This window comes from Daktulosphaira vitifoliae, unplaced genomic scaffold (genome assembly GCF_025091365.1).
Source record: "Daktulosphaira vitifoliae isolate Bord-2020 unplaced genomic scaffold, ASM2509136v1 Scaffold_5, whole genome shotgun sequence".
In the NCBI taxonomy this organism is placed as follows: Eukaryota; Metazoa; Arthropoda; class Insecta; order Hemiptera; family Phylloxeridae; genus Daktulosphaira; species Daktulosphaira vitifoliae.
Genome location: NW_026099576.1, coordinates 18,949,593 through 18,964,146, shown reverse-complemented (window position 1 = coordinate 18,964,146; position 14,554 = coordinate 18,949,593). Strand labels below are relative to the sequence as shown.

The 14,554-nt window shown below is 26.8% G+C and overlaps 1 protein-coding gene across 2 annotated transcripts; it reads left to right on the top strand.

The window, feature by feature from the left end:
* Window positions 1–2,706: 2,706 nt before the first annotated feature.
* LOC126907646 (uncharacterized) lies at window positions 2,707–11,421 on the top strand. 2 transcript variants are annotated; one of them, XM_050689081.1, is made up of 7 exons: window positions 2,759–2,877; window positions 3,099–3,316; window positions 3,578–3,868; window positions 4,071–4,161; window positions 4,953–4,970; window positions 6,835–6,996; window positions 11,124–11,421. In XM_050689081.1, the coding sequence occupies exons 3-7, from the start codon at window positions 3,758–3,760 to the stop codon at window positions 11,336–11,338; spliced, it is 597 nt and encodes a 198-aa protein (XP_050545038.1). In that variant the 5' UTR covers window positions 2,759–2,877; window positions 3,099–3,316; window positions 3,578–3,757; the 3' UTR covers window positions 11,339–11,421. The 2 variants fall into 2 exon arrangements, with proteins under 2 accessions (XP_050545037.1, XP_050545038.1); XM_050689080.1 differs by lacking the exon at window positions 3,099–3,316 and having other exon boundaries at window positions 2,707–2,877.
* Window positions 11,422–14,554: the final 3,133 nt, after the last annotated feature.

Here is a 14,554-nt window from a genome sequence, read left to right as displayed (position 1 = left end):
AAAATACTGAAAAATTTTATATATTAGAACTTCTTTATTTTACATTTCAGTAAATTGATTAATGATTTAAACATTTTTTTATTTTAAACGATATTGGAAACAAATGAAAAGTTTTTATTGTATAAACTGTTTAATATTTATACAAATTATCATGTTATACCTCTCAGATGATTCCGTAGGAGTATGAATTCTTGGGTAGTCTTTCCTGTGGTTGAGTTAGTTGAGGAAGTCTAAAGAAGGAAAATAGGGTTTAATTTACTAAGTATAATTCGACACTCGTGTATAATCTTAATTGGTTGATTTATTATTGTTACACAGTAACTTTTAAATTTAATATTTTAATAAGAATTATAATTTAGTTATTAGCATAAAACTTAATTTTTTAATGTCAAAATATGACTCAACTAAATTTGTATATTTTGTATAGTCTATTAACCCAACCAATTCAACTATTATGGTTATTACATAACATTCATTCCAGGAACTTTTTATAGATAAAATAACCATATACATTTTAAGCTCACTTCAACAATATATTAGGCTAAATTTTTAATTATATTGTTAAATTATCAATTACTTAGAAGGATCTAAATATAATAATATTAGAAGTCAAATATTTGATTATTCTTTAATTCCTCTAAATAATTTTATACTGAAATATAAGAAACGATGAAAACCTAAGAGAAATGTCATCATTAACAGATCACCATGTGTAAATGATCGATGGTAACCTACCTTACATAGCCTGTTGTACAATCTGTCTTAATGATCGACTGCAATTATTACTTAGCCATAGGGACTGACATTTAGAGTAAAATTTCGCACTTATAAACAAACAAAAAAAAAAAAATACTCCGTAACTGCCAATTAATTATTAAAAATATCTGCACAAAACAATAACACAATCAAAATTGAAACAAGTTTTCAAAAGATAATTTTATTTAAATACATTAAACTTTTGTTTTTGTTTGTTAATTTAAATTTAATGTTATAATATTACATTATTATATTATAATGTTAGGTTAAATAAAGTTTCTGATAGATAATAAAGTATACTGTAGTAAATTAAATCATAACTTTGTTTTTTTTTTTGTACCAATACACATAAAATTTCAACTACTACTTAATTAATATTACTCAATGTAAAATTAAAAAGAACCCAAATTGCATTTTATTATTAAGTATCACAATTGTATTCAAACTTTTAATGAATAAATAAAAATCTAGTAAATAAATTTACCGTTTTTGAGTAAAAATTATATTGATCAAAAATCAAATTTCAAAATAAAAAAATATAATATTTTTTCTTATTTTCCTTTTTGATTGCGGCCTTTAAGACCATGCTGCTAAATACAAATCTTGCCATCTGTCCAAATGTTCCAAATGTGTGCAAATGTTTCATGTTCCAAAATAATCCATTTTTCCATTTTCTAGTCTTGTTTTCCGAAGCTCCATTGTTCCGAGGCAAGTCTGTTATTAGGTCTTAAACAATATTGTTTTCTAAGATAGGGTTGTTAGTCCTGCAATAACCCCCCAAATATGATGATTAGACTACTCGAACCAATCAAAGTCAGAGTAGGAAAAAACTGCACCAATAAATTAAAGTCAGTACAGTTCACAGCTTAGGACCCTGGGTTCGCAAAACCCGTCGCACTAGATAGTGCTCACCTGGGAAAACAAAAATAGAATCATAAAATACAATTTTATTAATTATATTATCAATATAGTATTTATTATTGACAGTTTAAATTTTTGAAGGAAGAAGAGGTAGAAGAAGACCACAAAAGAGATGGAGGGATGCTATTGATTGCGATATGAGGACAGCTGATGTGAGCGTAGATGATGTGGGAGATTGTGTCAAGTGGAAATTTAGGATAAGGGTGGCCGACCCCAAGTAGTTGGAATTAAGGCGAGGAAGAAGAAGAAGATGATTGACAGTTTAAATTTTTTAATTTTTACTCTTCTTCTTTTTCCTCGATTTAACTATGGGAAAATTTAGTGATTTACACCTGATTAATCCTGTATATAAGATGGAAAGAATCTAACTGATAATAACTAATAACTTTTGATTTACTTAATATTTAACCAATTTTTTCTATTTTAAATACTTTACTATGTTACGAACTGGAATGGAATTTTTGGGTTTCTAACCTTGTTAATAATAGTATCATAATATAATGTATTAATAAAATAAATAAATAAATAAAAAAACATTTTGTTTACGAAAATAAACCACTCATTCGAGCTTTAATTATTTTTCATCACTTAAATGATAATAGAAAATTGAATAAAAATACTAATACATTTCAAAATAATAATAATAATAATAATAATAATAATGTAATTTAATATAGAATTATAAGAAGAATATACGATTGATTAATAAAAATAGATCTTTCAAAAACTCAAATATAGAAATGAATCGAAATAAAAATCATGCTGAAATTTAGTTTTGTAATTTTCAAATTATTTCGATTTCTAAACTGTGTTTTTTGGTTCCTTCCTCTGACTTGTACTACTTTTTACACTTATTATTTGTAATATTAATTTAAAATAAAAAAGTGTTTCAAGACATCTACTTCAAATAGTAAATATAAAGAAAAACCCGTCTGTTTTTATTAGTTTTTTTTGTTGATTCAAGTGGCGGTGTTATGCATTCTTAGAAATAAATTTAAATGACTTAGAAATATAATGATAATTATTTCTTTTTCATTATAATAAATGAAAACGTGAAATTAAACTATTGTGATAAATAAAAAGTTATTCTATCATTAAAGCCATAGTATTTTAAATTTGTCATTCAAAATGCTGTTTTCTAACAAATTTTTTGTAATTTTATTCATGTTTTACTTTTTAAAATCAGTATCATCAAAATGGGTAAGTTTTAAAAAACTATATTTTATTTTGAAAAAAACCATCATGGAATGATAAATTTGAATCATCTTACAATTCAAAAAACTTTCACAAAAACTCATGATTTATCATGAAAGCTATTTAAATAATTATTGTTTATTAATAGAAATAATATGTAGTAAAAAGTACTCTATATCTAAGCAACTTTTTATTTGATAAAGGGGAATTATTTTTCAATTTTTTAGGGTAATATCATTAACTAAATGCGAGTTGTGTTTGAAGTATTGTTAAATAAATTGGCCAAGTGAGAACTGAGAAAAATAATCGACAGATACAAAAAATAAATTAATTGAAAAATAAACATATCAAAGTAAAATTGATACATCTTCAGCTTTGCATCGAAGTTAATAGTTTAAAAATTAATTTTGGTGACTCGTTTGATTACGAATAATAGCCATAGGTTGTAAGTGAAGGTTTAAAGTTCTAGGTTAGGGATGAATGTTTAAAATTTTTAATTGATAAAAATATTTCTTTAAGTTAAATAATGTTTATTATTAAAAAAAAATAGTAATACTTTTAAAATTACGTTTAATATACTCATTTTTATTGTATTATAAGAAACTTCTAGTATCTGATGACATTAATTGCATGAATATTATCTCCTTTATTTAATTTAGTTTACACATTGGTCTCTCAATCACTTATTCTTTTAACACTTTTTAAGGGCGTAAAATATTTAAAAAGTATAACATCATACTATGGAAACAAAGTACAATTTAATGAAGATAGTTTAAATATACCGCTTTATTTCTACCCAGTTGACAAACACTGGAAAATAGAAAAATGTACTAGTCTGGGGCTTACATTCAAAGAACCAATAACGCGGCATAAATTTTCACCAACTATGGTTCCAATTGAAACATTTTATGATCGACATGATTTGTTCAAATTATTAGCTAATTTTTTATGTGGAGAAAGAAAGTATGACAATATTTTAAAGAAAAAAATTATACAAGTACGTTAATGTTGAATTAATGTGTCAAAAACATAAATAATATCATTTTTTGATACTATATTTATTTATATTTAATATACTTTTAATTTTAAATAAAATTAAAATAAGTGATCAATTCTTATATATTTAATTACATTTTATGCAAAATTAAATTTTTTAATTTCTACTCCTTATTAATTACTAAAATAAAGTTACATTACAGAGCATGAAAAATAATGAAGATATTAAAAAATTATTTGAGTCTAAAGAATTATATGATATTTATATGAGTTCATCAAGAATAGTTAACAAAAGTATGATTTTTTTAATTATTTTTGTAATCTTATAATACATTAAAAATTGTTATCATTTTTAACTTTTTGTCCACTAAATAGTATAAATAAAAATTCCTATAGCTATCATTTTAAAATGTTAATGATAAAAATAGTTATACCCGAATTTCAACTTCCAGTCAACATTACAAAGTAATTAAAATTTCCGAACTATATATCCAAAAATTATTATCATTTACTTAATTAGATAGTTTCTTTTTTTATTAGTTATTTAAAAATATTAAGTTGACACTCTTGCAAGGTAAAAGAACTTAATAATTGATAAATCGAGAAATGTATATAAGTAAAAAAAATTAAAAATAATATTTATGAAACTTTTTATTTATTATGTTATGGACTGTCTTATTATAAATAATTATGTTAAAAAATAACTTTTATTTAAATTAAATAGTGGCTTCAAATCATTCATTTTGGAATCATAACTATTTTCATATGTTAACTGATGAGAGGAGGCGCGTGTATAACTAGTTTTTCATTTACAATGATAGTTATAGGAATTTTTATTTATAATATTTAATGACAAACAAATTAAAAGTGATGATATTTTTTAAATTATTCTAAGACTATTGAAATAAAAGTGACTTTTTTAATTATTTAAAGACCAATAGAGTTAATAATACAATAAACTAATTATTTTTATGCTATTACACCTCAAAAAGCACTACATAAAACGTTGACTGGTTTTTAACCAGTAATTTAATTTTACTTTTGAGATTTTAGTATAATAATATTATTTTTATTGTTATTTATAGTCAAACCAATTGATATAAGTAAGTAATTTTATTGTGTTTTTTATTTTCAATATAAATTATAACTAAGCTGGTTAATTATGCTAATTAAAAATTTATTAATTAAACATATTGATTAAGGTGTTTTTTATAATGTTTGCTTTTTTTACCTAGTTCTATTTTACCTACATTACTTATCAATACATTACAAATTTAATTATTTGGTTTCTTTTTTAATTTTCAAGGATACATTTTTAATTAATTCTATTGATTAAGTTTTTAAATTAACAACAAGCATTGAGACTGGAGAAAAAAGGTTGATTGGAAACTTAATACACTTTGTATATGCACAAATACAACCTAGACTGAAACCTTGATTTTTAGTTAAAAAACAACCAGACTGTAACCGAAACCTAGATAACCCTTTTTTTTTATCATAGATAATAAAATGGATTATTAGATGTTAAGACGTTAAATAATTTTAAATAATAAATTAGATAAAAAATCGGCGTCAGCATAATTTAATTTTTTTTTTATATATGATTGGCTATTTTAAAGGTAGTCCTGAAAATACCATTAGGCTTTACTTTTTAGTGAACCGCTAAAATTCACAATGCCGTGTTGTGCTTTGGCACGAACTTAATCTAGGGCTAATTAAAACACGGCGTGGACTTTACATTAGTTGGACCACATACTGAGAAGTCCATTTCTTGGGTAGCACTATGTTGAGATGAGGGCAGAACTTTGTGGGTTTGATATTAAATAACTCACCAACATATATATTTAAATACACAACGTTGGTCTAAACCAGAGCCTCAAATCCTGCTGTGCTGAACGGCAAGGCTATCTCTATCGCAGGCATTCGGTTGATTCTTTATGATACATAACCTATTCGGCGAACATCTGTATGAGTGACCACGGCTTCTAGCTTCTTACCATAATTCATTGAACTTAGACCCAAGACTAGATTCCAAAGCATCTCGTGGTCCGTAGAGTGGTCAAACGTCAACACGACTGCTTTACATTTTATTTTTTGATCCCGTAAGTTAGTTGCAACTTTTTTTCTCAGTTTTTTTTGGTCACTTATCTAAGCGTCCTATAACTTCCAACTCTTGCATATTTCTTGATCTGTTAAATAAATGTATTGCGAAGTCATCCAGGTCTATAGCTCCTTTACTTTCATTTATTATTACTATATTGTCAGCAAAACTTATCATAGAAATATTTTTGCCTCAGATCTCAACTCCATTAACTATTTTATTAGTTTTGTCTTTACTATATTAATTTTTTTTTCTATGTAACAATTGATTTTAGGTGTTGATAGAGTGCAACTTTGCTATACTTATTCTATTATCTTTGCATCAAAAATTACCTCACTTTTTTAATTTGATCTGTTTAATATTTGAACAAGTCTTGTTAGTTGACTTCTATTTCTCGCAGTATATGAAACAGTATATTCCAACTAACATGAAATGTCTATTTCAAATCTATGAATGCCATTTATATGACTTTGTTCATTTCAATATGTTAACCAGCGATCAGATAACGAGCAGCGGCTCCAGGATCACCCCCAAGTCATTTAACATACAAAGAAGCCGATAAGATGAGGGGATTTCGGGCTTATCACTCTTTCTCGGTAGCACCAACCTGGCTATTTCCCCTCTGTGGGGGAATTCACCCATTCGCGGGTAGCAGTTGAGGATGGCACGAATTTATCCCTCGGATATTTATTCTGTTGGTACTTTGTTTTTTTTTCTTTAAATATTTCAGTTAAATAAATAACAATTATTAAAATAAAAATGTATACGAAGTATTTCTACTTGGTAGAATAAGTTAACACAACATGATAGATGTCAACATTTTTAATTATATCAATCAATGATAGATAAAAATTAATTTTTTTTAGATGATACAAAATGTCCAGTTTGCTATGTAAAATCTCCATACGTTATTGCTAAATGTAGACATCCATTATGTTATGAATGTGCTGAAAGTTTACGAATCCGTAATCAAAAGTCATGTCCACTTTGCACAATGCCTTTTAATATAATTGCCAGTATACAAGATGGTATGCGATATTTAATGTAATATTATATTAATAGACAAATTTTATCCAAATTTATAGGATTCTAAAATTGTTATTAATAATTTTTTTATTTTAGAAATTAGTTAATTAAAATTTTATATTATTATAAGAAAAGAAAGATAAGTACAGTTTAAAACCAGTATATTAGAGTCGAAGTATTTTTTAGAGTAGTATCGATTGATGTTTAATAGTGATTAAAATCATGGTCAAAAAATGTAATGATACATATATGCATAACAATTATATATATATATATATTGCAATCTGTTAATAACACAAAAACAATAAGTAATAATGATTATCACAAATTTGATAAAAAGGTCCAAATACGATGAATAGACCGTCCAGTAATAGAACTACAGTATTTATATATACATATATATTTTTAAGTAATTATATATATGTAAATGTAATTATATATATTTTTTAAATAATTATTTGACTTTGATCTAAAGTAAATCTTAAGACCAGCTTTTTTTTTTAATTTTCGAGAAATTTTTTGAGGAAATAGGCGGGATAAAATGGAGTTAATGGGGGAATTTGGGTGATATGATAGTTTAGTGTGGGATCTTTTGTTTTAGTGATTTTAATTGATATTTTTATGTTACTGTGAATGACAGTTTTTGTTATATATATCCCTATTATTTAATGGTATGTCCCCCTGCATCTTTTATAAGTCTTGAGGTTATTGATTAGAAAGCATGAATATGACGTAATTTGCTGGCTAAACAGCGTTCCATATTTGTATTCTATAGGACGAAAGATTTTAATTTCTCCAGCCTTAGTTTTAAAAACAGAATTAAATTTTTTTTTTCGAGCTATGAAGGTTCAGTTTTCAATGAATGATCTTATGAGCAAGTAACAAGGCGATGGAAGAAAATTCCTTAGTTTTAATTGACACGGTCCTGCGTGGCTTTATGTTATACGAAGCACAGCGACCCACGCTAACTTTATCAATCGTCGCCCTACTACGTGTATATGGTAGTTTGACTAATTCACACCGCGTGCGTATGGCACAAAACAAACTTCAGCAAGTGCCGCATGTCCGACAAGTATACGTTGACATCGCCTTCATGATTTCGAGATGGCCGCATCGATGGAACATCCATAAATTAGTTTGTTTGCTCCTGTCTATGTTCACCTAGTGTACGTTATATTTTTTATTTTATAAACACTATGACATCAATTACTTATTCTGTGCGACACGAAATACTCGGATGACCAATCGCCGAATGAAATCGCGTCTCTTAAGGCTCCCTTAAATTAAATGAAAAAAAATAACGTTTTAGTGGACTGTAATTTATTTATCGATTATATGTCATCTAATATGATAACTACAATGAATTACCTCATATCTATGGTTAGTACTCTTACAATTAAAATAATATCATAACATACTACACAAATATATTAACAAATTAATATTTAAACAAATCAAATATATATATATTCTGACCTTGCCTTGTACCAGAATGAATATTGTTAATGTGTCAATTACTGTATTGAGCCCGACGCAATCAAAACATAGTGAATTGAACCATAAAAACCATCAAAAGCAAACCAAACAAAACTACGACCGAATCTGTAACACTATAAATGAGTACACTAGGCAGGCCGGTTCGCGAATTGCCTTTGCGACCACCGCCACACATTACCCCAACAGATAAACCAGTTGTGGCAGGTCGCCCTCTTGACGAGGAGAAGAAAAACCGGCGCTCACTCACCAAACTGCTTCGTCACGACCAGTGGTGTAGTCCTAAAAATGTTTATGGGTATACGCCTATATAATGAATAGAGAATAACGTGGGGGGCTCCGCCCCCCCACACCCCCCCCCATTGCACTTTACATTTTCTACATACAATATTTCACATTATCAACAGTGATATAGTCGTAATTTGATAAATAGATAAGTTAAAAACCTAAATGAGGAAACGTAGGGAATTTCACCCCCACACTACATTTCAAAGGCCTTAACTATAACATAGTTTTAGGGGACGGAATACAAATATTGTGATATTTTAACTGTGTTAAAAATATGTATTTTCTAATTATTACATAATGCAACTAAAACTCCTAACCCTCCCAGTTGCTCCTTCCAACTTCCAAACTATTACTCGAATATTTTTACTGACACTTCTAAGTTCTTACATAAATTAAATTTCATAGTCATATAATCGATATGTCTATTATTAGATACTGTTATATTTTTTATAAATAAACAATAAACTTTATGCAGTAATAAAATAATCTTACAATCATTGTTTTCAAATCGTTAAAACATAAATGAAATAAACGTGAATAGGTACATGTTAGTACTATCTTAATTCATTATAGGTAATATATTAAATACTAGATTGGTTGGTAAACGGTTTATTACGGAAAAATACAAATTACCAATTTCAACAGCTATAGGTTAACCCAATAACTTTCAGTTTCAACTTAGTATGTGCTATATCGTTAATTTCTGATCGATGTTTTAAATTTTGTCAATAAAATTGTCGTGAAATGATAAACATTATCCTATTTATTTATACACTTTGACAGTGTTTTGTTTTACATTTATATTCTAATTTTAAAATGATAATAGTCTCGAGCCATATTTGTATGTTTATAACTTCAGATATATGTTTATATGTGGTATGACTGTAGAGATTAAACAAACTGATAAGAGTTATTCAAAATTTGTGTTTTATGACAAACGTACCTATATTCGATACCCACGTATTACTTTTTATTTTATTCTTTAGTCTATACTCTTTAACTATTTTATAAATACGTATATGCACTAATAAAAAAACTAACAGTGGATATACGCCGTATACCCGCGTATCACTCATGATTTTATAAGTATACGCAATAACAGAAAAACAAAGAAGTGCGTATACGCCGTATACCCGCGTATACGCTCCACGACACCTCTGGTCACGACCGAACATATTCTAATTTATTTTGTATGTCATTAATCATTGTTTGGTTTGTAATAAATAAATTGCTCGACGCCATTTATTAACCGAAAATTGTGTCGTCTATATAATTAACCAAGCACCTAACATAAGAAAAGTACAGTAGTTAGATAACTGACATAGAGCTATTTATTACATGAATAAGTTAACAATTAAACAAGGATTGAAACCGTTTTCATAATGTTATGATTGTAACGTTATAACTAGTACGATTGGAATCGTAAAACGTAAAAAAAAACATAAACGATTAATGAAAAATATAAAATAACGACTAGCAATACATAACTTCAAATGAAATAAAATAAAATCAAATATAAACAGAAAACGAAACACATATTGTTGTTTCGTTATAACCAATAAGGTACAACGAATTTGAAGAAAATATAATTACAAGCAAGCCATTGTTTCTCGACAAAAAAACTTAATAATAGTAATTATCACATGTGAGCAAGACGGGTTAAATCCTAATAAGGCAAAACAATTATTAATAAAGTTTAAGTACCAAAAAAAGAAAAACATAACAAATTGATATTGTTTAAATACCGAAAAACAGAAATCATTACAAACCAATTACGTTTAAATCATTTAGACCATGTAACGTAATAACACTGTTAAAGTTTTAACTGTCATAACATAAAAACAAAATAAATCATTTTGATTCCAGCTGTACTATTAAATGCTGTTGCGCAAAATTCAGAATTGACACAATACAAACTTATAACAAATATTTCGATGTTGGTTGTAAGGGTGCGGTGTAGACAGTGCACACAAATCGAAGATGACTTAAACAGTATGTTCAGTAAGTAAGGATACAGGTCAGTTGTTACAAACAATGAGAACAATGGAAACCCATCCCCTTACTTACCGAAGACACTATATATTTACGGCACTTGTTGGACTTGGACATTTACCATATACACGTAATAGTGCGATGGCTGACAAAGATGGCGCTGTTTGCGGTGCTCCACGCCTTACGGACCGAGTTAAAATTAAATGAACAAATTAAGAAAAAATTATTTTTCATTTGAAAAGGAATTTTTTATCATAATATTCGTTTGTATATTTTAAATTAAAGTTCTTTGTCTAACTAGTTCCTTCCAAACATTTGGTAACTGATATTTGACCGATGCATATTTATTTTCCAGGGTTTGTAATAAGTAACAATGGTTCTGTAGAACTGTTGGCAGCCGCTTACTTATTAGATGTTTGTATTTTTGTGTATATTAATAATAAAGATTGGTTTCTTTTTCGAAAAGACTGGCCCAATTACGACAAACTAGATATGAAAGATGAAAAATGTATTTATCTGTACATGAATGAAACACAAATAGGTATTGTTACTATGGTTGTCGGAACTTAAATTGTCATTAAATTATATAGTTATAACACCAAATTAATAAATAAATTAATATATATGAAAATATAATTTAATGTAATCGATTATATAGTACTCTTTGTTTCATAGTATTAAGACAAATATATTAACGTTTGTTAACATATCATAAATATCATTAACGCCAAAGTCTAGAATTGTGTAGATTCCACATAAATGAAACCGATATTTACTGAAATTGAGTAGTGGTGTAAATCACTATCAAAAATGTATTCATACTAATGTGTGTATAGAAATTCAGAATAAGCACTAGTTTTTAATTATTTTAACACAAGTCCGAAGCTATACGTAAAACATATCAAATAATAAATTTTTTTGGTATGACCGTTTTTATACTATCGAATGGTCATCCATCCGGGACACCAACAGCAACAGTGCAATTGAACATCAGTGTTAAGACGGTAACTGAATGGTCATAAATGAAAAAAAATATATAAAACTAACAAGCGTGGAGATTACAAAAGAACGCTTAGATTTCATATAAAAGAATTTTAACTAGTATTTTTTTATTAAATATTTCAATGTTCATATTTATTACTAGACTTATTAAAGTCAGAAGCACATATATTTATAATGTATACTCCACGCGTGCTACATACAGACAAAATTTAAACTAAATAACTTCATTCCATTAACTATAATTCTGTGTTAAAACCATATATTAAACTATTAGGATTGAAAATAAAGTTTTTTTAACCTTAATGTCTAAAATAAAAATATTGAATGATGTTCATAGTGCTACTAAAAACTGAATTATTCACTTCATTCGCTATTTTACTATATATTTTAGCTTTGATGCGAAACTGTGAAGATATAGGTTTTGTGATTTTTTATGTCAGTTAATGAAAATGTTCAGCCATTAATTGACCGATTTTAACAATTTATGCGTCAAAAAACCGTGATTTTAATCTAAATTATCATAAAAAATGACAATATTGAAACTTTTTTTTTTTGAACTTTAAATGTAATATAACTTTTTTTAAAACATAGAACTGAATGAAATTTTACTAATGTATACTATAAACATTGATTATCTCTGGTCCGATTTTGAAAATCCGATAAGAAAACTAAGTAATTTAATATTATTTATAAGAAATCGGTCACCAAAATTTTTACCAACAAATTTTTTGTTTTTAATTTTTGAAAATGTTTGGAACATCTGTGTTCTTTAAAAACAAAAGATTTTTTTTCAATTAAATTTTTTGAAATGATCAGCTCCGACTGACAACTTTTAATCAAAATAAAATTAAAGCTTTTGGAGTGAATTAAATTAAAGTGATTATAGTGTCAATTTTTATGTTAATGTTATTGATATACGATATTATTTTGATTGCAGTATTCATAACGTTAACTTTTAAGCAACTAACGTGATTAGTTTTACAATAAGATTATAATACCTAATATTCAACATAAAATTCAACAGATTCACATAGAAACGTTTAATTACGCTGTTAAGTGACACATTTCATGTATTTTTGTCCTAATTATGTCAAGTGTCCATTGTTCATGGTTTATTTTTATTTTAAGGTGAAATAACATTGATTAATATAATGCTTAAAAAAACATTCTCAATGAAATAACAGGACTATAGACTAATGGATTTTATAAAAAACATTAATATACATAACATTATGTTGGTTTTGTCCACGACTAGTTTCGGATCATTATTCGAGTACGAACTTTGTGAATTTAAACAAAAGTCGTTCGTACAAGCGTTTGGAAAACATCCGGTTTATTTGACTTGTTTTAGTTAAATTGAGCGTTTTAAAAGTTTTGCTCAACACTGCATTAATGTATAGATGGTAAGAGATACAGTTACAAATAGTTTATGTATATAAGATCACAAAATTGAACTTTGAAATGTGCTATGATAACATTACAACAGCCAATGCGATACCGCTCTTACGGTACAGAAAAAGGATGACAGCAACGGTACATTTAGCTTTCAAAGCTTATTTAATATTCTGAAATTAGTTTTATAAAACTTTAATATTATTAACGTTAAACATAAACATAATTTAAAAAAAAAAACCCAGCACAGGGGGGTCACGGCACAGTGGTGACGTGGCATAGTTGGATCAAGTATATTGATATCTGACAGTGATTAAAATCACTATCAAAAAAAAACGCTTCGATGCAAATCTTTAGATAGTGTTTAATTTTAAAAAATTGATGGATTATTCCAAAAGCTTCATAAACTGCTAGTTCCTTATTAATATCCTGATTAAGACAAAGTATGTCGAATAAAAAAGAGATTATTAGAAAATAGTATTTCCCATAAAAAAATTATATTGATCAATACACTTTTCAATAAGTTATAGCATTATAATGTTAAAAATGTAAAAAATAAAATTGAGAATTTTCACACAATAATAGCATTTGGTAGCCATTTTCACCTTGAAGATAAAATAAAGTCCGAAATTTTTTTTTTCCATGATAAAGTATATTACATTAGCTTTAATTTAAGATATATATAAAAGTGTCAGACCTTCCGGAACATTTTCAAAATTTAAGTTAAAAAAATTAATTTTTTGTGAAAAAGTTGTCATTATAAATCCCCCCTTGTGGGCAGGTTAAGGGTTAAATTTATGAAAAAAATATACCAAATGAAAGGTAATGATATTATGCATCTATATAAAAAAGAATTATATTGATATATTTATTTTTGAAAAAGTTATGGTACTTTTAAGTAAAAAAAATTGAAAAAATTTCGAAAATTAGCGATTTTTAAATTTGTAATTTTTTTGGAGGTTTCCCCCTTTTACGGGAAACGAGGGAATTTTTTTCAATTTTTAAGGGTAATGTCTTCGACTAGATACGATTTGTGATCTTTTTACGTATCATTGAAAGAAATCGGTTCGGTGAGAGCTGAGAAAAAGTGGTAACAGACAAAAAAAAAAAAAAAAAAACACATCTTAGTAAAACCAATACCTTCTCAGCTTCGCATCGAAGCTAAAAGAATATGATAAAGATTGTCACATACTTCTGCAAGAGTAGAAGTATTCTAATAGAGTAAAAATTATTAACTATTATTAAATTGATAATTGGTTTTATAAAAATTGTATAATAAAATACAAAGGTGATTAAAAAATCTTGTAAAATCTTGCTCAAAAATTTAAGTGTTAAAAAAAATTGTCACAAATTAATACATTTAATTATGTTGATCTCGTACTTTTAATAAAT